Below are 21,374 nucleotides of genomic sequence, written 5' to 3' on the forward strand. Positions count from 1 at the left end.
AGGCGGGCAGGGAGGTGGAGGTTATGGGAATGGAAAGAAGCAAATGAGGTTCTCTGCTCCTAGGTCCCCCAAACCCCAGTTCCCCCAAGGACTGGGGGAGGGGTGTGTGTGTGTGTGTGTGCTGGGAGCCTTCCCACCCCAGCAGCACAGCAGACGCCAGCAGTGGCCGAGGAAAGAAGCAATCTCCATGCTCGACAGTTCTGTCTTGTTCTTTTCTACTTCACCATCGTTTCTATCTTTGTTTCCCTCACTCCTTTCCTTTCCTTTACTCCTAGGACTTGGGTAGAGGGGGTGGCTTTCTTGGGGTGGGAGGCTCCACCTCCACTTCTACCTCAGATCTCAAAGCGTCTCAAGTCCTCAAATGCTTCAACTGGTGTCTAATATCCTAAGCTGGGATTCACATATCTCCAGCCCCAACCACTATTCTAGGCCAACCACAGTTGGAAATGTCCATCTTATATCAGATGGTGGAAGGAGCAGAACCAGGGAGTTCAGAACCTGCTAGCTCCGGGGAGGCCCCATGGGAAGCCCAGCAGATGCCCTTACCAGTCCCTGAAGAGCCCGAATTGGATGCAAGTGATGCCTGCTTGCCTGCCCCACATCTGGCTCTCCCTTCAATCCATTTCTAGATGACTTTGAGATCTCTCCCTCAGACACTCATCATTTTTCATGGGATGGAGTGCCTGCCTCTAGAGGAGTTGAGGAACATAAACTTCTTGGCTCTCCAATCCCCCTCCTACTTTGGACCTAGAATTGTGGGAAAGAAGCAAACTGGGTCGGGTGGGGTGAGTCTGGAGGAGCTGTTGGGCTGGGCAGGGCTGGGCTAGGCTGACCCCTCCCCGGTGGGGGGCGGGACCCCGGGAGAAGGGATAGAACAGATCTGCAGGAGAGGGTCAGACACTGGAAAGGCAAGATGGCAGGAACCAGTTTAGGGGCTCGCTTCTATCGGCAGATCAAAAGACATCCAGGGGTGAGTTGAACCCTCAGATTCTAACTCCTCTCTTGCTGCCCCACTCCTCAAATTCCCAAGAGTCCTGAGCAAAGCTCAGTTCTCCCACTCCTCACCTAGCACCTTCGTTCTTGCTATATGTCACTGTTCTAGGAATGCACTTTGGACAGTATTGCCATAGGGCAAGGGAGATTATGTGGGAAACTGTAGTTGTAGGTTCCAGGATACCTCTCACAGAACGGAGGGGTGCATTAGACCTTGGGTGGGGGAAGGACGGGCGGGCAGAAAAACTTGAAATGGCAAGTGGGTATTGTAAGGAGGGTACTGACATGCCCTTGGTCTTCCTACAGCTCATCCCGATGATCGGCTTCATTGGCCTGGGCATGGGCAGTGCTGCACTCTACTTGCTGCGACTCGCTCTGCGCAGTCCAGATGTCTGGTAAAGACTGGGCTTGGGATACAATCAAGGGTGGAATAGACCTCTTAGGAATAAATGGTAGGGATAGGTGTGCTAGTAGGGGTCATCAGACCCCATGTCTCCTCCTGCTATATCATCTGGCATGTTGAGTCTGGAGCTGGTTCCTGATCTGGGAAACCTACTTCAGCCCACCTGGCCCATTCCTTGGTGGCTTGGTGGGTTCAGGGCTAGGAATCCCTGTAGCTCCCAGCCTGGTTGCCATAGCGACACAGCTCTGCAGGCTGCCTCGGGCTTTTGGGTACCTCTATCTGCACCCAGAAGCAGCCTGGGATGCAGGAGCTACAAAGAGGGCCTTGGGGTTTTGGGTGGCACTGAGACTTCTTGCTGGAAGCAGCAGGGATGGGAGGGGGGAATTCTTTGATAAGCAAAAAGCATACCTATGAACCTACACATTGTTTGAATTTGAACCAGCAACCTGTCTCTCAGATCTCTGCTAGTCCCACAACTCACTGAGGGGTTAACTTAGGGTGTCAAGAAACGGGTGAGCGTCCCCAGGCAAGGCTGTCATTCCATCATTAGGCCCCACGCTGACAATGATGACAAGCTTCTTGTCTAGCTTGTCAGTACCTGCTAACATGCCCCCTCCTCTGTCAATCTCTGGGATATGGGCCCTCTGGCACGGGAGACCAGGGGTGGGGGTGGGAGGCGGTACGAGGGTGGGAAGCAGAGACCCTGGCTGGACCTCAGAGTTCATTTCATAGTCAGTCTTGGCTCCCAGAGGGAAGACATTAATCCTCCTCTACCCTCCACAGCTGGGACCGAAAGAACAACCCAGAACCCTGGAACCGCTTGAGCCCCAATGACCAATACAAGGTACCACCTGGTGGATCTAGGATGCTCCCATCCACTCCCCTCCTGATCCCTGGCTCTCCCCTGCCCGCCCAGTGAGAGCAAAGGAAGGCATGGGTCCTCATGCAAACCTCCTTTCCCTCTTAGTTCCTTGCAGTTTCCACTGACTACAAGAAGCTGAAGAAGGACCGGCCAGACTTCTAAGCCAGGCTGGGCTGTTCCATGTAAACCACCAAGTCGTTTCTTATTGCATTCTCTGCCCAGACCCCACAGCATCAATCCAGCCACCCTTCCCAGCCAGCTTCTGCTTACATAGGCCGGATTCCCACGCAGAGGGGAGGTAGCTCCACCCCCACCCTTCTCCCCTGCTCTCAGCGGAAGCACCTCTGACCTGTGGCTCCAGTCCCATGTGGGGGAAGGGAAGGGTGGTCAAGAAGACAGAGAGCAGCTGGGGTAGACCCAAAAGGCTCAAGCCAGCCCTTCTGCCTTCTTACCAGAACCTTGCAGGGTGTGGCACAGGGATACGTGTTGAGCGTGACCAACGTGTGCCAACAGCAAGCGGGCCTCAGAGTGCCAAGAGACGTGGCAGGCCTCACGTTAACTCAAGCTCTGGAAACCGCCTAGGGGCGGTGCTGCCCAGGCTCGACTGGGCTCGTCCTGACAGCCCAGTCTGCCCAGGATAGGGCACCTCTGCCAGGCACCCTCCCCTGTCCAAGCCTGCTACTGCCTGCCAGTGACACCTCCCGCCTCGCACCTGGGCCTCCCCCCATGCTACTCCCTACCCCTCCCCTCCCTTGCTCCCCATATGTCCCTGGGGATCAAACAGAAGCAGCCGTGGGCAAAATACAATTTCATTTAACAAATTGAATTTGCTGCGCCTGCTAATCACGTCTGGTGTCGGCTCTGATCAGAGACAGAGAGAGGCGGCTGCAGCCCCGGGGGTCCTTGTGGTGGTGGTGGGAGGAAAAGAGAAATACACACACACGTTGAGGAGTCAAATCACCAGCTAGCCCAGGGGACCCCTCCCAGAGTAATAGAAATGGGGGGGGGCAGGTTAGCATTTTATTAGATAAAAACAGGAAGGAGGGTAACTAACCCCCCACCCCATTCTCCGGCTCAGCAGGGTAACTCTTCCTTGGCGAGAAAGAATAAGAGTGCCTAAAACTGAGAAAATGGCAGAAGGATAGGGCAGAAAGCTGATGTCCTTCTAAAGTCCAGTTAGAAAACAAAACTCAGCTACAAATTCTGGGAAGAGGGACTATACCTGGATGTAAGTGAGAGGCCTTCACCCCCCCACACCAAAAAATAGAAAGGCAAATGCTGTCCCTTTGCCCTGGCCCAGGTAGGCAGGAAGGAAAATGACTTCCCATCTGTGGCTCTTGATTCCCAGGTGCTTTCAATGTTCATCAAAACCAGGCATGGGGAAAGCCCTGGCAAACTGCTCCACCTGTTGCCTGAGCTTGGCCAGACGCTGACTTGTTTCTGGGTCCTTGAGCAGGAAAGATTTGAAATCCTGGAGCTTGGCTAAAAAGAGGTGAGGAAGGAAAGAACAATAAAAACTGGTCAGAACTCTAGGCAGATCACCCAGTGATCACCCAGCATAGGGAGTGGACAGTGGGTGGACCGTGATGGGAGAGATCTTCCTGACTCACTCACCGGTCTTGCTCTTCACCTCCAAGCCAATCTTGACCCCTTCATCGATAAAGTCCACAACTCTCCGAAAGTCATCCTCACGGAACTGCCGAGAAGTCAAGGCTGGGGCCCCTAGGGCAGAGGCAAATGACAGGATTAGCATGGCCAAGGTCATGGGGTAGCCACAGTGTGGGAACCTCCTCAAACGCAGGTCTCACCAAGCCGCAGGCCCCCAGGGGTAATGGCACTTCGGTCTCCAGGACATGTGTTCTTGTTGGCAGTGATGGATATAAGCTCCAGTACCCGCTCAGCACGAGCTCCATCTAGGCCCTTGGGCCGAAGGTCTACCAGCACCAGGTGGTTGTCAGTGCCACCTAATTGGGGAGCAGAAGGGTCAGTAATGAGGAAATAATAGGCTCTGAACCTTTGCCTGAGTGTGGAAAAGCAATCACCCACCCCCTGGCTCACCAGACACCAGCGAGTAGCCTCGCTTTAGCAGGGCATCAGCCATGGCTCGAGCATTCTTTAACACCTGCAGGGAGTACTCCCGGAACATGGGGGTGCAGACCTAGAGATGAGACAGCAGCACTTGCGATCTCAAGCCTGGTATACATCCTGCTGTGTCTCAACTGCCCCTGACACCCAGCATGGTTCCACGATCCCAGCCTGGATACTTCCCGTTCACTTTCCTTCAATCAACCTTAGTTAACAAGGTACAAAATAGAAAGTCTCTGGACCAGGCTGGATGCTGGTGACTACACTATAATCCTAGCTACTCAAGAGGCTAAAATCTGAGGATTGTAATTCAAAGCCAGCCTGGGCAGGGAAAATCCATGAGACTCTTATCTCCAATTTAACCACCAAAGAGCCACAAGTGGGGCTGGGAATGTGTCCTAGTGGTAGAATGCTTGCCCTAGCATGCATGAAGCCCCAGGTTCAATTCCTCAGTACCATATATACAGAAAAGACCAGAGCTTCAAGGCTTCAGCCTTGAGCTGAAGAGCTCAGGACTCACATCCAGCCCAGGCCCAGGCCCAGGCCCAGGCCAAGAGTTCAAGCCCTATGACCAACTGAAAAAAAAAAAAAAAGCCACAAGAGGTGCTGTGGCTTGCCTTAGCAAAGGACAGTGCTTAGGCTCTGAGTTCAAGTCCCAGGACAGGAAGGAAGGAAGCAGGAAAGGAAGGAAGGAAGGAAGGAAGGGAAAGAAAAAGAAAGAAAGGAAGGAAGGAAGGAAGAAAAGAAAAGAGAAAAGAAAAGAAAAGGAAGCAAGCATGCATGAGAGAGCAAGCAAGCCAGCTTCTGGGCCAACGCCCCACCCCCCTCCCAAGGGCAGACGCTCCAACCTGCTTAAGGGCCACAGCTACTGCAGCAATGGCGTGATTGTGAGGCCCCCCCTGCAGGGACGGGAACACAGCAAAATTGATTCGGTCCTCAAATGTGTAAGGGATCTCCCGGCCAGTCTTGGGGTCCACAGTCTGTACTCCCTTCCGATAGAAGATGAGCCCTGACCTGTGTGAAAGGTGGGTAGTGAGAATCTAAGCTAAAAATATAGGACCAGGAATACAGAAACAGGAAGATGGGTGGCTTGGGCCCTCAAGAGCTCTCAGGGTCTTTCAGTTGTGTGATGCACTGGATTCCAGTCCCTCACTCCACTCCCAACTCCCCGGCCAAGGAATGGCTACCATGGGCGAGAGAAAGAGAACTGTCACAGTCTGAGTAGAAGCTTTTAGTCTACAGGTGGGGATGAACTTCTCTCAAATCCAGCCCAACAGCCGGGCGCTGGTGGCTCACGCCTGTAATCCTAGCTACTCAGGAGACTGAGATCTGAGGATGGAGGTTCAAAGCCAGCCCAGGCAGGAGAGACCATGAGACTCCTATCTCCAATAAACCACCAGAAAACCGGAAGTGGCGCTGAAGCTCAAGTGGTAGAGTGCTCGCCTTGAGCTGAAGAGCTGAGGGACAGCGCCCAGGCTCAGAGTTCAAGCCCCAGGGCTGACAAAAAAAAAAATCCAGCCCAACAATGCGCCCAAGAATAGGACATGAAAGTGGAGAAAGGCAGGGCCTGACCTCAGGGGAACCTTACCTGGCCCCTCGAAGAGTCTTGTGAGTGGTGGTAGTGACAATGTCAGCATACTTGAAAGGTGAAGGGATCACCTTGGCAGCCACTAAGCCACTGATGTGGGCCATATCTGCCAGGAGGTATGCCTTGACCTCATCACACACCTGGATGGATGTAGTTATAGGCCTCAGCTAGGGAAAATCCCAGACATGCATAACCCAAGGCTGCCCTCCTCCTCCCCTCCCCCACACCCCAGGAAGGTCCAGGATTACAGTCTCCCACCAACCTCTCTCATTCTGGCGTAGTCAATGAGGCGAGCATAGGCACTGGTACCAGCTATAATGAGTCGAGGTCGGAAAAGCCGAGCAGTCAACGCCAGCTGATCATAGTCAATGAGGCCAGTTTGGGGCTGGGCAGACAGACAAACAGCTAAAGCCCTAAGATGGCAGATTCTATGGGCTATCCAGGAAAGGAACACCCTGGACTAAGCAGCCACCTCCCAGGTCCAAGAGTACTTACATTGAGCTTATAGGGCATAGACTCGAAGAAGATGGATGTGATAGAGATCCGCTTGACATCAGACATATAGCCATGGGTGAGACTATGAAGTAAGAAGAAGGCCCCAGAGTGAAATAACCCACACTGACCATGCACTTCCTGCCCAGCTGCACTGGTCTCTGTCTCCTAGAACAATGGCCCTAGTTTGCCCCGCTCTCATTGCTCTGTTCATTCTGTGGTGGTCACATCTAAAAACGTGCAAGATCCATCTGCATACAACATGGCAGGTACCCAATAAATAACTCCTTCCTCATGTCATTACTATCCACCACACCCAACATCCATCCCATTCATACTCACTGGCCCCCGTCGGGCAGGTCCAGCCCCATAATCCGGTCATGAGGCCGCAAAAGGGCTGTATAGGCAGCTAGATTAGCAGGGGACCCTGAATAGGGCTGGACATTCACTCCCCATTGTGCAGGATCCAAGTCAAAGGCTTCCAAGGCCCGGCGCTGGCATAACAGTTCGATTTTATCCACTACCTCTGCTCCCCCATAGTATCTGCCATGGAGAAGAGCACATAAGAGCACGAAGAAAGGGTTCCCAACCAGTGGCACAGGACTGGGATGGCCACTGCTCCATGAACACTGGTATGGTACAGGAAGCTACCACCGCTGGGAGCACCATCCCTGATGTTGCCCTCCAGCCCTCTGGTCTAGCCCTCACCTCTTGCCAGGATAACCCTCCGAGTACTTGTTGTTCAGACAGGACCCCAGGGCCTCCAGCACAGCTCGGCTGCAGAAGTTCTGGGGTGGTGGGGGGGTAATGTCAGAAGTCATTGAGTCCCCTCTCCTGGAACCCCACAGCCCCACCCTTCCAGAGCTCACAGGCTGCAGTTGGGGGTGGGGGTGGGGGAGGAAGCCAAGCTGCACAAAAAGCTCTGTTTCCTCTTGCCAGGTGTGGGGCATTCTTAGACAGCATACTTAGAATCTCAGCTGCCATGACGGGAATTCCTAGAAATGCCACCTGTGCACTAAGACCTGTGTGTCCAAGCTCCTCTTTCTTCTTGGGAGGGAGGGAAGAGATGACACTTTAGGGACCCTGGAAGTTCCCTAACCCCATAAACTGAACTGGTCTTGCCTTCATAGGACAGAACAATAGTACAACCAGAGGGCATAGGCCCTGCAGGAATGTCTTGAATGTGAAAGGGAAATGTGGAGAAACATGACTTCTTACTTCCTGTAACCCATGCTGACTCACGCCTTGCCCCCAGGTCTCACCTCTGAAGCAATGAGCTCCAGGCCACGACACTGCCTGTCCTTTTCCCCCTGCAGTAGCTCCCACATTTCAGGATCACTGTCTGACAGACGCTCCTGCCCTGTCCAGCCTCCAGTTGTTTCCCGGGTCTGAGTCTGGGCTGCTTCGATGTGCTGAGCCCGAGTTGCCATCTGTACCAGCTGACCACATCTCCGCACAGGCTAGAGAGGCAGAAAAGGCCAAAGTCAAATAGAAATTGTCCAGAGAAAGTCTCCCATTTACCCTCAGCCATGCTTATGGACAGGGCCCTCTGGCCTGTTTCTGGTCAGCCTGTTCCAGTTAACCCCACCCCACGTCCACCTTTCAAAGGCATTGCTAAAGCCAAGGTTGAGATCAATGTCCAAGGGGTAAGTTCTGAATTGCTCCACTCACCTTGGCTCAGAATCTCCTCTGCCTCCCCTCCCCCATCTACTCCCCCCTCCTCAGGCTTGTCTTCCAGAAGCCCCACATCTCCCAAATTCAGGGGAGATGCTGAGATTTCAGACCAGCCCTGCAACGCTACCCCCCCCCCCCCCCAAAAGTGACTCTGTAAAGGGCCTTCATAAACAGCTAGCCCAGGAGATTATGGTGATAAACCATAGAGTTAGTTTCTACAGCACAGGAAATGGAGCTTCAGCAGTCCCCAGGAAGAAGGTGTCGGGCATAGAGATGGGGAAGGCAGGGAAGCCAAAACCCATATCCTGTACCCGCCCTCCCCCATAGCCCTGCCACCCTTTCAGCCCACACTGCCATTGGACCCCTGCCTCAGCAAAGCAGGGAGGCTCGGTTACACCATCTGCATGTCCCAGAGATGGCGGGAAAAGCTCAACTTGAGAGTGGAAGCCGGGAAGCCAGCTCCTTCTCCACGCCCTGCCAACACAGGGTCCTCTAGGCATCTGGCTTGGTCCTCTCCCCTGATGCCACGTGAAATGGGCGGTCACGAAGCTCTGGGACGTCTGATGGCCAGAGCTGGGGCCCCAGTTCATCCCCCATGTGCACCCAGGAGTCCGACGGATCCCCTAGTTACCCATCAGCATCCTGAGACACCTGAGCACGTGCAGTGAAAGACGTAGGAGAGCCCCAGAGTTTGTAAATGGGAACTACAAAGATAGGAAGAGGAACTTTCCACTGTTCATCCAACCTCCGGAACCTGTATTCTTACCCGAGCCGCCCAAAGCAAAGAGAAAGGCAGCATCGCTACCCGAGATCACAAGAGGTCCGGCCACCAACTCCAGATCCGAGAAGCAACGGGACGGAAGCGCACCAATCCCAGATCGCATGCGCGAGAAGAACGCCACGAGACGCTCCCGACTAGAGGAGGGACCTGCGCATGCGCAGTGAGGCCCCTTGATGGCCTCCCGGGAATGGTAGTTTTCTTCTGCCTCATTTCTGCATCTGTAGCCAGGGTTAGAGAACCTTCTCTGAAAGAAAAGAGATCTAGGATTCTTCTATCCTGAAGGTTTTCAGGTTTTCTTTTTCCTGTCAGTTGTCCCCAGATAAGCTTGTATTGAGCAGCAATAGACTAATATTATTAGCTTCCCAGGGAGATACTGCGATTCTCATACAAGATAGAAGGCTACCGTGGCTCATGTCAGTAATCCTAGTTACTCAGGAGGCTGAGATCTGGAGGATCTTTATCTCAAGCCAGCCCAAACAGAAAAATCTGCAAATCTAAAATAATCAGAAAAAAGTAGGACTGGAGGTGTGACTCGTGTCAAGTGATTAAAAAAAAAAACAAAAACTGGTGGAGCAAATTCCAGGTCCTGAATTCAATCCACTATACTAAAAAACAAAAAAGAAAGAGAGAGAGAGAGAGAAAGAGAAAAGAAAAAGAAAGCTATGATATAGTCACTCTAGGACTACAGCAAATTAGTTTATTTGGGCTAATTTCCTCTGTGGTTGGTGTGTGTGTGTGTGTGTGTGTGTGTGTGTGTGTGTGTGCCAGTACTGGGGGTTGAACTCAGAGAGAAGGTTTTTTCCATTAGCCTTTTTGCTCAAGGTTACCCCTTTACCACACTTGAGCCACACCTCCACTTTAGGCTTTTTGCAGTCAATTGGAGATAAGAATCCCATGGATTTTTCTGCCTAGGTTGGCCTTGAACAGTGATTCTTAGATCTCAGACTCCTGAGTAGCTATGATTACAGACTTGAGCCTGGTTATTTTGTTCACTTGTAAAATCATAGTAAAAGACTTTTATTATTTTGGGGATTAAATGAGATCTTGCGTATGAACTTCTTCTATAGATTGTCCTCCTTTCTCCAGATCACAAACCTGCTTTCTCCAGGACCCTCTCTTCCTCAGCTGAGAGCAGTGAGGTCCCCCTTCTCTTGTTGCCTTTTGTTAGGAGTTACTGGGGATCCTAGAAGTCTTTGAGTTCTCTCTATACCTGCAGGCTGTAGATACTTGGAACTGATCTTTCTTTTAGCCTTGCCACATCTTGGGTGAACTCTGAGGGAGAGACTCATTGACCCTCCCAGAAGATTTCCAAATAAAATCTTTTTAGAGATTCTAATCCAATGAATCTCAAAGTTACCCAATCAAACCTTGATGATTCTGATAGTGTTTTTTAGAACCATTGCTGTGCATTACGTAATTATTCATTTAACAGCTTATATAGAGCTCCTACTTCATGCCAGGCATGCCCTACAAGAAGTCCTCATTGATTGTTAGGACCTGAAGAGGTGAACAGGTGACAAAATTCAACAGGCAAGGACACCTTCCTCTCTCTTAGATGTCCCCATGGATAAAAAGACAGAGGGAGGAGCTGGCCTTGGAGGAGGCAGGGCTATGAGACAGGAAGAGGAGGACCATCCATGGAAAGATACAGGATCACATGCAACATCTCATTTAACCTCCATTGCCTGTGTTTTATCAGATTGGGGAGTGCTGGAAATCCCCACACATGCATGCTATGCTATTGTAGTTTTACAAGTGATGAAACTGAGGCCCAAATAAGCTTACTTGTTCATTCCAGTAATTCCCACCCAGCTCTCATACTAGGCCTTAGAAGTCCCTCCTCAGCTTTGTCTTCTTTCCCACTCTCACTTCAGCTTTTCTTGGGTGTTTCCAGCAATAGACCCTAGGCCAGGGGACTTTGGCATTCTTGTTTTTCCCATTTCTAATCCGGAACCATTCCCATCACTCTCTTCCCTTCACTCGATCCTGTTATTTATTCCAACACGGCCAGCCAGCGGGTATTTATATTTTGCTCACCGACTTTTCACTCCCAGGCATGTCTGAGGCAGACCCATCTCTGACTCAGGGTCAGGCTAGAGGCAGTGGGCAAGCCCCTGGGGAGTGTTACCCTCTCCCACTGGGCACCTAGACCTGGGACTCCAAGGGAAGAAGGCTGGCTGAAGGGGAGTCCTCTCTCTGTGCCTCAGCTTGTCGGCAACCCCCTCCCTAGCCCCAGTCAGGGGGTCCCAAGGGGAGGGGGGCTGCTGAGCTGAGAACTGTTAATGAAGCTGCAGCCAATTAACGCCCGGGCCAGGGTTGGGGGCGGATAAAATTAGCAGCCAAGGCTGCAGGAGGGAGCTGGAGGCGGGCTGGAGAGGGTGGGCAGCTGGCTGAAGGGGGCTGTTTGCCAGCGGCTAACAGCAGTGATGCCCCCCCCCCTCCAAACAGGCACCGGTCCCCTCCCCCACCTTCTTATCCCAATCCTCCCTCCCTCCCTCATCCGTCTGCAAACTCAGCGCCCACGAAATTAGGAAGGAAAAGGAAGATCGATGACTCCAGATGCTGCAAACACCGTTCCCCTTCCCTCCCAACCAGCCGCCTTCCTCCAGCCCTACGGAGCTTAGCAGGTTGTCAGCGCTCTGCCTACGCTGTCACTGCATTTTCATCCCATTCAAGGACTTATACCTCCTTCCTCAAGTGGACCCAGAGAGACCACTGGAAGTCCCTGCTCAGGTCTAATTTTTATCTTCCCTTGGCTCTCCTCGGAGTGAGGCTCAGCACTCTTGGATCCCATCTTACACAGCTTTCAAGGTGCTGGTTCTAGTCAGTCTCTGCCTCAGTTTCCCTGCAAACCAGCAGGCCTGGCCCTGCTTCTACCAGACAGAAGCCCACACCTGCCCCCCTCTTTGCTACAAAGGTCTCACACAGACGCATATTGGATTTCACTTTATTTTGTTCCCTTTCCTGTCTGTTTTGGCATTAAAAAAAAATCACCAAGAGGAAGCAGCGGGAGAGAGCAGGTGGAACTGGACTGCAGGGACCGCAGGGAGGTGGGCAGAGTGGAGGGGCTGGGCTGAGGCCCCTGAGCAGGTGTTCTGCTTCAGCCAGGTTGGGCAGAACAGCGGGCTGATGACAGGCAGCAAGGGACAGAAGGGGGGGGGCTTTTAGGCCTCTGCAGTTTTTACTCAGGTAGGAGGAGCAGGATAAGTGCTTGGGGAGGGGAGAGAGACAGAGCAGGATAAGGGTGCCAGGCCAAGCATCATTAAAGCTCAGGGCAAAGGGAATGCCCAGCCCAGCATTGGGCACAGAAAGGGGATCCAGTGTGGACATAGATTACCTTGGGACAGCCTCTGAGCCCCATCTATTCCGGGGCTGTGCTGTTTTCTGGGAGGACTACCGCAGCTTCTTGGGCACTCCATCAGGAAAAGAGGAACCACCTAGACTGGGAATGCCCAGGAGGGCTGTGCCCCTCGGCCAAACAGTTGGAGTGGACACAAGCCACAGGGACGATGGGGTAACTGGGAGGGGGTCCCACCTAGCAAGGTTGGGAGGTGGTGGGGAAAGCTCAGGGCCTGGGCAAGGGGTGCTATCCAAAATAGGGGTGCTCACTCTGGAAGTTATAGTCTGGGCACACCTTCTGCACCAGTTTGTAGTCAAAGCTGAGGAAGGAGACGAAGATACAGATGACTTTGAAGGGTTTGGCGCAGAGCCAGGCGGCCTGGCTCTGCGTGTGCTCGGTGAAGCACACCTGAGACGGGTCGTACAGGCACGGACGGTGCTTGCGGGCTCGGTTTGTCTTCTCATACTCCACGTGGCAATTGAAAGCGCGGGATTCTTTGGCCCCGGGTACCCCCAGTGCGCCCCCAAGCGAACCTGCCAGTGCGCCCCCAAGAGTACCCCCAAGCCCCGGCCCCGCTGCCGCCATCCCCAAAGGGGGTCCCAACCCAGGGAGAACTCCCTCCAGGGCCAGCGTAGACTGCAGAGGGTGGGGGGCCGGCCCAGGCAGCCACACGCCCCCGAACTCCACCCGCTTGGAGGGCGGCACGATACTGACACTGAGGTTGCCCAGGCTGGACGAATTGTGACGGAAATACACACTGAAGGTACCGTTCACGTGATCCACGATCTTGCCGGTCACCAGCAGCGAGAACTTGAGGGTATGCACCCGAAAGTAAAAGTCCCCCCAGCCGAAGATCTTTTTGGCGCGGGCCGCTTTGATAGACGGCTTTCTCTTGGTGCGCTGCGCCGGCAGCTCCCCAGCCTTCCCGGCCTTGGCCAGCGCCCCCGTGTGGTTAGCGGGCCAGGACCAGCTCCAGGCTCGGGCCGTGCCCAGGCCCTCGGGAGAGCGGGGCGCTGGGAGCTGTTGGCCCGGGGTGCCCCCTCCGGACGTGGCGGAGCGCAGCTCCAGGTACTGTGATCTTCCAGACTCCGCTATTTGGCCACCGACAGCCTATGTGGAAAGAGAGAGGGAGGAAAGAGAGACCGCTGGAGTGGGTAGCCTGGACATCCCCCTCCCCAAGCCCCAGCCAGTAACCCGCCCTCCAGACGGCTGCTGGGAAACCCAGTGGGAACGCGCGCGGGTCTGCAGCCGGCACTGGAGTAGACCTGCAACTCTGCAACCCGTGCAAGCTCTGATCGATCCATCTTGGCCAAGTCACTTCATCTGTCTGGACCTCAGGGGCTACGTCTGCGAAATGGCCCGATAAGCCTTGCATTTTCTAGAGCTCCCTTGCGGGCCCCAAAGCCAAAGCCAGTGTGGGTGTGGCCGAGGGGAGGAGGCGGATCTCAGCTTCCTCTTCCCTAGTCTGGGCCCGGGGATAGTTCCCGGGAATGGCGTGGGAAGGCTCGCTGTGTTGGACAAGCGAGGTCCTGGCCATCTCAGCATCCAGCCACGTGAAAGCCACGGCTTCCCGGCTCTGCCAAAACTCGAACCCCCACCTCAGCCAGGGGAAGCGCCGCTGAAACCCAGCTGAGCTGGGGAGCAGAGTTCAGGCCGTGGGTTGAGACCTGGGGGAGGCAGGGGTACCCTTCCCTGGACCCCAACATCCCTTCTGTAGTGCGGCCCTTCCCTGAGCTCCGAGGGGCCCAGAGGAGCCGCCCCGCCCGCCCCGTCTCCTCGTGTCTCAGGTGGCGGCGGATCGGGGAGACAGCGCGGACGCAAGTACAAGATGGATCGAGAGGCGGGAGCAGCCGGGCCAGGCCCGGGCCATCAATTATCTGGGGGACAGAAGAGGGGGGTAGCCGGGAGTGAAGGAGACTGGGAGAGTGCGCGCGAAAGGAAGAAATATGGAGATGCCGCCGGAGCGGGGAGCGGGAGGGAGTGGAGCGGAGCGTGTCACAGTGTGTCAGTCAGCTTGTGCTAGCCTCGGCGTGCTGGTGCTGTTCCGTGTGGCCCTGGCTGCACGCAGGTCTTGTGGGAAAGGCAGTTCTGTGCATGTCGGTCTGGGATGCTTGTGTTTCTGTTAGCCTGGAATGATGTGTGTCTGTCTTCACAGAGTCACGCTACATCTTCTGCCTGGTGTAGCTAATACACAGATGTCTGCCTGTGATGATTGTGTGTGGGGCTAGAGTGATTTTGTGTTGCTGTGCATCTATGCATAGCACTGTGAGGAGGCCAGGCATGTGTGTGCATGCATTTGTGTGTGCTTGCTTGTGGTGGTTGCATATCGGTGTGTGTGTGTGTGTACACGTGTGTGTGGTGGCTATGTGTCTGTGTCTGGATTGGCTGCATGTGAGCATGCCCTGTGTCTGTGTTCATCTGAGTGAGGCTGGGGGTCATTTGTGGTTGCTGTGTCTTCGTGACTAGGTCGTTGCGTGCCTGTGTAGAGCAGTATGAATGTGGCTGTGTGCTAGTGTCTAGAGGTGTCACTTTTCCTTTGTGAGTCCCCATCATCCACTGTCCATATATCAGGCTTTTTCTAAAGTGGGTGTATCCACAGTAACAGAACAAGTGTGCTCTGTTCTCGCACACACACACACACATACACACACATACACATGTGAATGGTCTCTGGGGAGACCATTCTGCCCTGTAGATTGAGCTTTGGATAGCTGAGAGGCCTGGCAGCATGGGTGCCCCCTCTGTTTGCACATTACCTACACTGTGTGTGCATCCTCTGTGTTCACAGGAGATGGGACTCAACTGCAGAGCCAAGCTACTGGGCTAGAATCTCTACCCGCCTGGGCCGGGTCCCTGCAGCGCTGCGATCCTGGGTTATTAATGCTGCCACCACCCGCTCATCATACATATTTATCGCCCCCCTCTTTCCTCCTCCCATCCAGTCCTCCTCCCAGCCCAGGTGAGGGAGGTGGGGATGGCAAGAGTGATTGAGTCTGACAGACAAGCCTCAGCTGGCATCTAACACTGGGGAGGGTGGGCCTGAATAGGGCTGGAGGAAGAGGTAGCAGAGAACAGGCAGTGGGAGAAAGGGTCCCCAGCAGGTGGATGAGCCCAGGAAGGGCACTGGAAAAGGAAGGGGGCAAGGGTTTAAAAACTGAAAGTCTGGTTGTTACACTCCAACCTCTAACCTCACTACTCTGGACCTAACACCTCTCTTTCCAGGAAAGTACTAGAACCTGGCCTCTCCCTAAGCCACCTCTCACCTAGACCCCAAATGCCTTCAAGCCACTACTTCCCAGCCCATCCTCACAATCCCTAAGTTTTGCACCCAGCCTAGCACCTGGCCAGGGCTGATCAGCTCATGGACTCCTCAGAGGTAGGGACTGTGGAGGAAATGAGGTTTGGCAGGACAGGAAGAGGTGCCAGGATATCCCCCACCCCACCCCTGATCCCAGATAAATTGCTGTCTCTGCCTCTGTGATCCTGGCAAATCCCTAGGCTTTGGACACTTGCACCCCTACCCGCTACTGGAGACAAGGAAGATAAAAGAGAAGAGTTGGGGGAGGCGACCTTGGGGGGAGCGCTCAGACAGGGAGGGGCGAGACTCTGAGAGGAAACGAGCCGAGAAATGGGAACATGGAATAAAATAAAATAAAATCCTCCCTCTGGCTTCCTTGATCGCTCCAGCTCTCTCCCTCTCCCTCTCTTGCTCTACCTCTTTTGCTGTTTTTCCACCCCCCCCCTCTCTCTCTCTCTGTGTTTCTTTCATCCCCCCCCTACTTTTCTTTCCATCTTGTTCTGTCTTTTAGTCTCTGCCTCTAATTTCCAGCCTCCAGGATTCTGGCTCCCCCCCCCCCTTTTATGTCTGTCTCTCTAAGGTGGCTCTCTCTCCCACTGTCCTTCAGGTAGTCTGTCTCCAGCGGTGTGGGTGGGGGAGAAGGTGGTAAGGGAGCTCCTCTTTGCAGAACCCAATCCTCCCTCCTCCCCACATTGCTAAGGGTTGGAGCAGGGTGTAGTCCGAGGAGGGGTCTCCCTCGCCTCAGAGCTGGTTTAATTAAGCTAATTGGGTGCGGTGACATTTGCAAAGGGGAGAGGCTAGCTCGGCTGGCTGTCAGAGGAGGGCGGAGGTGTGTGGTGGCTGGGGGGGGGGGGTGGTTTGCTTAGGCAGGCTCCTCCAGGCCCATGCAGGCAGGGAGCTGAGCCAGGAGTGATTTGCCCCCGAGGCAGCAGGCCCACGCACCTGAGGGGAGTTGAGGCCATCTCTTGCTGCCAAACAAACTCCACTGAGGAGGGGAGGCGAAGGCTCTTTGGGAATGGGACTGCTAGGAATGGGGCGGGGGGGGGGGGTGGTGGAGGATCCAGCTGTCTGGCCCCCCAGCCGCATTGCAGGGTGCACGTTCCCAGGGCCTCCAGACTCGTTGATTGTTTCTCTCCTGCTGTAGGTCAGGTAGAACGCTCAGGTTGGCTAGGGGAGAGGACCCTTAGGTCTGGGCTGGGGAAGGGAGAGAAGAGCATACTGAATCCCTGCACTTAGAAGAAGCGAGGAGGACACCGCAGTCAGGGCGAGGTGAAGCTGGCTGGGAACCAGGGATAGAGATGGGGCTGAGGACAGAGGTGGGTGGACAGGATGCGCTGAGGTGAGGATTGGGACAAAAATGGAGGGGACTGTGATTGGGAACTGGGGGGTATGGGGCTAAGAGATAATGAAGCCAAGGTAGACGTAGGGACATGGAGGAGGAGATCAAAAATGGTGGACAGACAGTGGGCACTGAGACATGGATGCTGATGAGGAAGGGACTAGAAGGATGAAGATGGGGGCTAGAAAAATGGGAGCTAAAAAGGGGGTGGGAATCGTGGGTGAGGGATGGGCAGGAATGAAGATGAACAGGGACTAGGAGATGGTGATGGGCACAGGATGGAGCAGAACAGAAATGGAGGAGGAAGAATGGTTATGAGGCAGAAATGGGATGATGATGAAAACAGAGAAGCAGCAGATGGGGATGGAGGAAGCCAGTGAGGAGCGGGATAGGAGATGGGGGACAAGGCTTGGGCAGAGACAGGAGCTGAGAGTAAGTATGAGAGGCAGGCCAGAGGAAAAGGCCGCATATCAGACAGGTCAAGCTTTGGGAGGGGGCCATGCATGTGTATGTGAAGGTACCTTGGTGTAGACCCTACTACAGGCAAGCCGAGGTGGGGGCCTCGTGATAGGGTGGGCTGTGCCCTTGGGCCTGGGGCCCCCTCCTCCTCAGCCCCGCCTGCCCGCCTGCTGGCGGCCTGCCGTGCAAGGCTCACCGTTATCTGAATTTTGATTTTATTTTATTTTATTTTATTTCCCTGCTTCCTAGAGCCGGCGCAGTCCCCCCGGGAACGGCTGCCCCCCGCCCCCCGCCCCGCGCCTCACTTTATTATTGCAATAAATGTGCCTATAAAGGCGCCAGCTCCAGGGCGCGGTGGGGGGGGGGGGACCGTGAAGCGGAGATGTAATTTCCCGAAGCTGGAGCCGGAGGGGGAGTGGGCGGGGTGGAGGTGGAGGAGGGGTAAGCGGGGGAGAAGGGGGGGGGAGACTCTCCAATTTCCAGCGCTCAAGGCCACACTCCCTGCTCTCCACCGCCCCCCCATTCCCCTCTCTCTACCACAAAATCTGCAACTCCCTCTTGCCCCCCAGTCCTAGGACCACTCTTCAATACCTGGCTACCCTGCTTACCCAGTGCCTCACAGTTACACCCACCTTTAGTTACTGGGGCTGGGCTCAAAGTTCCCATCTCCCTGCCAATTACTCCATTGCTGACCCTGAGGCTTACCTGCTGGTTTTCAAGGATTGTCATTCCTCTTCCCAATAACAGGGTCCCTGATCCCTATAACCCTTCTTGCCCTTGCCCCAGACTTCTAGTGCTTCACCCACGCCAACCCATACCTTCTAAACTCTTTCCAAAAATGCCTTCCTCCATTCAAAATGAGGGGCTTCAGCTGCAGGCTCAGCCCCAAGGGAACCATCACAGTAACCCACCCCTTCCCTGGCCCAGCTGCAGCCCCTGATTACCCCCAAATCCTCACCAGCATCTCTGGGTCCTAGCCCAGGTTGTGCGTGCCTAAGTGACCCGGCCAGAGATTAGCTAGGGGGCTTGAAAAGGGTAAGGAGGTGGAAGGCACTGGCTGGTTGTAGTTAGCTACATGGAGACTGGCTTGCACCTAATTCTTCCCTGAGGCAGGATAGAGATGAAAGGTCCCACGAGGCTCTGTCCCTGCCCTCCCTCAGCTAATTAGTAATTAGTGATTAGTGATTAGTGACTATTGATCGCCTGCTGCTTCTCCCAATAGGCAGCTGCTTTGGCAAAGGGTGAGGGAGACAGAAAGGGAAAGGTATAGGCCACAGTATTGGAAAGATCCTGAAGCAGCTTGGCTGGCCCAGAGGCCAGAACCCCAAGGGCAGGCAAAGCCAACAGTTCTGCCTCTGAGAGGAGACCAGGAACCTAGAGCAAGGAGAAAGAGGCTGTAGAAGAAGGCTGGTCTGGTAGCATTGATGATTAAGGCTTTCCAAATTGCTGCCCTGTAAACTGTTGCCACAAGCCTCTCACCTAGAGTCAGCATTGCCTTTCGCCCACTCTCATGCTGGCACAGAGGTATCCTTGAATACTCACACCCAGACAACACACCCAGACACACACACACACTTGCCATATTCAGATATATATAAACACATCTGGAGATTCACAACCCCCTGCCCACACTCAAAACCACAAGCACATAGATTATAAACCCCAGACTCATATGTAGATAACATCTGTGCCCCTCCAGGTAAGTACACCAAAGACCCTGAGCTCTACTCATGAACACACACCCTACTCATAAGTGTACATATGCATGCACAGATAGATATTTGGATACACAAATATGTCTCTTTCACATACTTCTCCATGCACAGTTTTATGTATTCACACACTCCACAGTGTGTGCGCACACATCACACATAAACACAGATTCTCACATGCACACAAGCTGGACTAAATGGCAGATAAGGCTCCCCCCCCCCCCTGCCCGCTGACTCCAACTCGGAGGCCCCACAGCTGCAGCTCAAACACTCGGATAGATCCCATCGCTCATATCCTCATGCTCACTCTCCCTCAAGTCTCTGCCAGATGTTTCATTCCCCTTCAGGGGGCAAAGGAAATTAAACCAGATCTGTCCACGGGGGAGTTTATTTGGTGTGTGTGTAAGAATGGAGAGGAAAGCGGGGTGAGCAGGAAGGAGGACTAGGGAAGTGCCATCCCTCCCTCTTCTTGACCTCAGGCCTTCACATATGCTGGTGGTGGGCCTGACCCCCTTTCACAGTCCTCTCAGGGTAGAGTGCAAGTCCCAAAGAAGCTTCTGCCAATGGAAGCAGTTTTCCTGGGAGGGTCTCTTCTGCCCATCTCCCAGCCCCTCAAGGTCACTAGATGGTCTGGGAGAATCAGGAGCTCTATCTTACAGCTAGCTTGCTTGGCCAGCCGCCGCCCTACTGGAGTTGTAGAGGACACCTGGGCTGGGCAGGGAGAGATCCAAGGTTGGGGCAGGGGCTAAACCTCTTCCAGGCTCTTAGGTGCTGGACATTGAGGATGAAAGAAGTGAAGGCTTCAAGAGACACCTCCTTGCCTCCAAATTAGATAGGTCACCATTGAGGTACAGAGAACAGGGAAGCCTTGGGCAAAGGAGGCTGATAGGTGGAGATCAGGGCCAGAGCCTAGACCCCCCCCCCCCCATTTCGGGGCACATACCAGGGCACCTGCAGATGATTACACTGTGAAGCAGGCACTGGCCCCCACGCAAAGGCAACATCTCCATGGCACATAAGCACACATATGCACCCTAGGCCCCAGTGCTAAACTCCCGAGCTTGGCCTCCCTGGACACGTGTGTGGGCACAAGGGTGCTCCTATTGACCCACACACGCTCCCCACGAGCACATAGGAGCACATCGTGTACATGGGGCTGAAGCTTCCGGATCCAGAAGCACAGGATCAAGTCTGGGCCCCTTAGCCTCTGAGTCCTCACCCAGGAACCTCAGGGAAAGAGGCCGAAAGAGGGGGGGGCAAGGAGGAGAGACTCCCCTTCCAGACTACACCTTCCATCAGCGGGGCACCAGAGGGGGTGTGTCTGTGAGGTTGTGCAGGGGAGACGGTGTCTCCGCGGGAAAAGCGATGGGAGATTGTAGCCAAGTTCAGCCGTGTCTGTGTGGGTCCGTGTGTGTGCGCGCGTGAGTGTACCCCGGCCGTGTATACTCCGAACACAGCCTACCTGGCATTGTGACAAGTGCAGAGAAGAGAAATGGCAAGGCGGAGGTGAGGGGTAGAAGGACAGACAGCGAGGAAGGCGAGCGGGGTTGGCGCGGAAAGGCAAGGCTGACACCCTGCTGGCTTGTCTGTCTGTCTCGCACTCCCGCTCTGTCTGGCGCACTCGCGGGTCGCGCTTCCTCTCCTCCCCCGCCGCTCCCGAAGCCGGATCCGAGCGGGGGCTCCACCCGGCACCCCCTTCTTCAACCCTTAGCCAACTTGTATTGGGAGAGTGCCCGTCCTGAAGCGGGCAGTCTGTCTGTCCTCGTCCCCCACGCCGCGTAAAGTTGGGACGCTTGGAGCCGGGGGCGGGGCGGGCGCACCGAGCCCCTCGCACTCTGGGCCCCCCGCGCTCGTGCCTCCACCCTACCACCCTTACCTTCCTAAGGAGCCACGGGCCAAAGAGCAAGAAGAACCATTCCGGGAGCAGCCGCATCTTCCCGGGCGGCCGAGAGGATCGGGCAGGGCGGATCCTGGAGCGGGCCGGGCCGGGCCGGGCCGGGCGCGGGGCGCGGGTCTCCGGGCTGCGGATCGGTGGGGTGCCTGGCGGAGCGGCGGGAGCGGGCGGCGCGGCCCGCGGACTGAGCGAGAGGAGCGGAGCGCGGCGCTGGGGGCGGGGCGCGGGCGGGGGAGAAAGTTGGGTCTGACTCGGGCGGGCGGGGGGGGCGGGGCTCCGTGGAGCTCCAATCCCGGCCGCGCCCCGCGCGCCCCCTCCCGCCCAGCGGGGGGCACCGAAGGTGACTTTCACCCGGCACGCCCTAGACACGCCCCTGGCCCAGGTGTGAAGCGGAGAGGGCTGTGGGGCTCCCGGGCGACGCTCGGCCGAGGCCAGGTCGGTGCACCGGGGAGGA

At 55.1% G+C, this 21,374-nt stretch overlaps 3 protein-coding genes across 3 annotated transcripts; 1 reads left to right on the plus strand and 2 right to left on the minus strand.

Moving 5' to 3' along the window:
- The first annotated feature begins 891 nt into the window (after positions 1-891).
- Ndufa4l2 (NDUFA4 mitochondrial complex associated like 2) lies at positions 892-3,084 on the plus strand. Its single transcript, XM_042698867.1, has 4 exons — positions 892-970; positions 1,300-1,388; positions 2,180-2,240; positions 2,364-3,084. The coding sequence occupies exons 1-4, from the start codon at positions 914-916 to the stop codon at positions 2,418-2,420; spliced, it is 264 nt and encodes an 87-aa protein (XP_042554801.1). The 5' UTR covers positions 892-913; the 3' UTR covers positions 2,421-3,084.
- Positions 3,085-3,210: 126 nt separating this feature from the next.
- On the minus strand, positions 3,211-8,984 carry Shmt2 (serine hydroxymethyltransferase 2). The gene is made up of 12 exons (XM_042698866.1): positions 8,864-8,984; positions 7,686-7,883; positions 7,132-7,211; positions 6,766-6,966; positions 6,427-6,508; positions 6,194-6,316; positions 5,932-6,071; positions 5,192-5,357; positions 4,317-4,416; positions 4,067-4,222; positions 3,873-3,980; positions 3,211-3,740 (listed from the first exon to the last, which is right to left on the minus strand). The coding sequence occupies exons 1-12, from the start codon at positions 8,894-8,896 to the stop codon at positions 3,613-3,615; spliced, it is 1,515 nt and encodes a 504-aa protein (XP_042554800.1). The 5' UTR covers positions 8,897-8,984; the 3' UTR covers positions 3,211-3,612.
- Positions 8,985-12,425: 3,441 nt separating this feature from the next.
- Nxph4 (neurexophilin 4) lies at positions 12,426-20,959 on the minus strand. The gene is made up of 2 exons (XM_042699101.1): positions 20,903-20,959; positions 12,426-13,328 (listed from the first exon to the last, which is right to left on the minus strand). The coding sequence occupies exons 1-2, from the start codon at positions 20,957-20,959 to the stop codon at positions 12,465-12,467; spliced, it is 921 nt and encodes a 306-aa protein (XP_042555035.1). The 3' UTR covers positions 12,426-12,464.
- Positions 20,960-21,374: the final 415 nt, after the last annotated feature.

The sequence above is a fragment of the Dipodomys spectabilis genome, unplaced genomic scaffold (genome assembly GCF_019054845.1).
Source record: "Dipodomys spectabilis isolate Male_0828 unplaced genomic scaffold, ASM1905484v1 ptg000234l, whole genome shotgun sequence".
Lineage (NCBI taxonomy): Eukaryota > Metazoa > Chordata > Mammalia > Rodentia > Heteromyidae > Dipodomys > Dipodomys spectabilis.

What these genes read in the sequence shown, in the direction of transcription:
- Ndufa4l2 (XM_042698867.1), top strand. Translation starts at nt 914, where the DNA reads ATGGCAGGAACCAGTTTAGGGGCTCGCTTCTATCGGCAGATCAAAAGA. An exon ending in AGATCAAAAGACATCCAGGG is followed by an intron (nt 971 to 1,299) that starts GTGAGTTGAACC and finishes GTCTTCCTACAG; the next exon opens with CTCATCCCGATGATCGGCTT. An exon ending in CTGCGCAGTCCAGATGTCTG is followed by an intron (nt 1,389 to 2,179) that starts GTAAAGACTGGG and finishes TACCCTCCACAG; the next exon opens with CTGGGACCGAAAGAACAACC.
- Shmt2 (XM_042698866.1), bottom strand. Translation starts at nt 8,896, where the DNA reads ATGCTGCCTTTCTCTTTGCTTTGGGCGGCTCGG. An exon ending in TGGAGCTCATTGCTTCAGAG is followed by an intron (nt 7,212 to 7,685) that starts GTGAGACCTGGG and finishes CCACCACCCCAG; the next exon opens with AACTTCTGCAGCCGAGCTGT. An exon ending in CTATGCCCTATAAGCTCAAT is followed by an intron (nt 6,317 to 6,426) that starts GTAAGTACTCTT and finishes CTGTCTGCCCAG; the next exon opens with CCCCAAACTGGCCTCATTGA.
- Nxph4 (XM_042699101.1), bottom strand. Translation starts at nt 20,959, where the DNA reads ATGCGGCTGCTCCCGGAATGGTTCTTCTTGCTCTTTGGCCCGTGGCTC. An exon ending in GCCCGTGGCTCCTTAGGAAG is followed by an intron (nt 13,329 to 20,902) that starts GTAAGGGTGGTA and finishes CTTTCCACATAG; the next exon opens with GCTGTCGGTGGCCAAATAGC.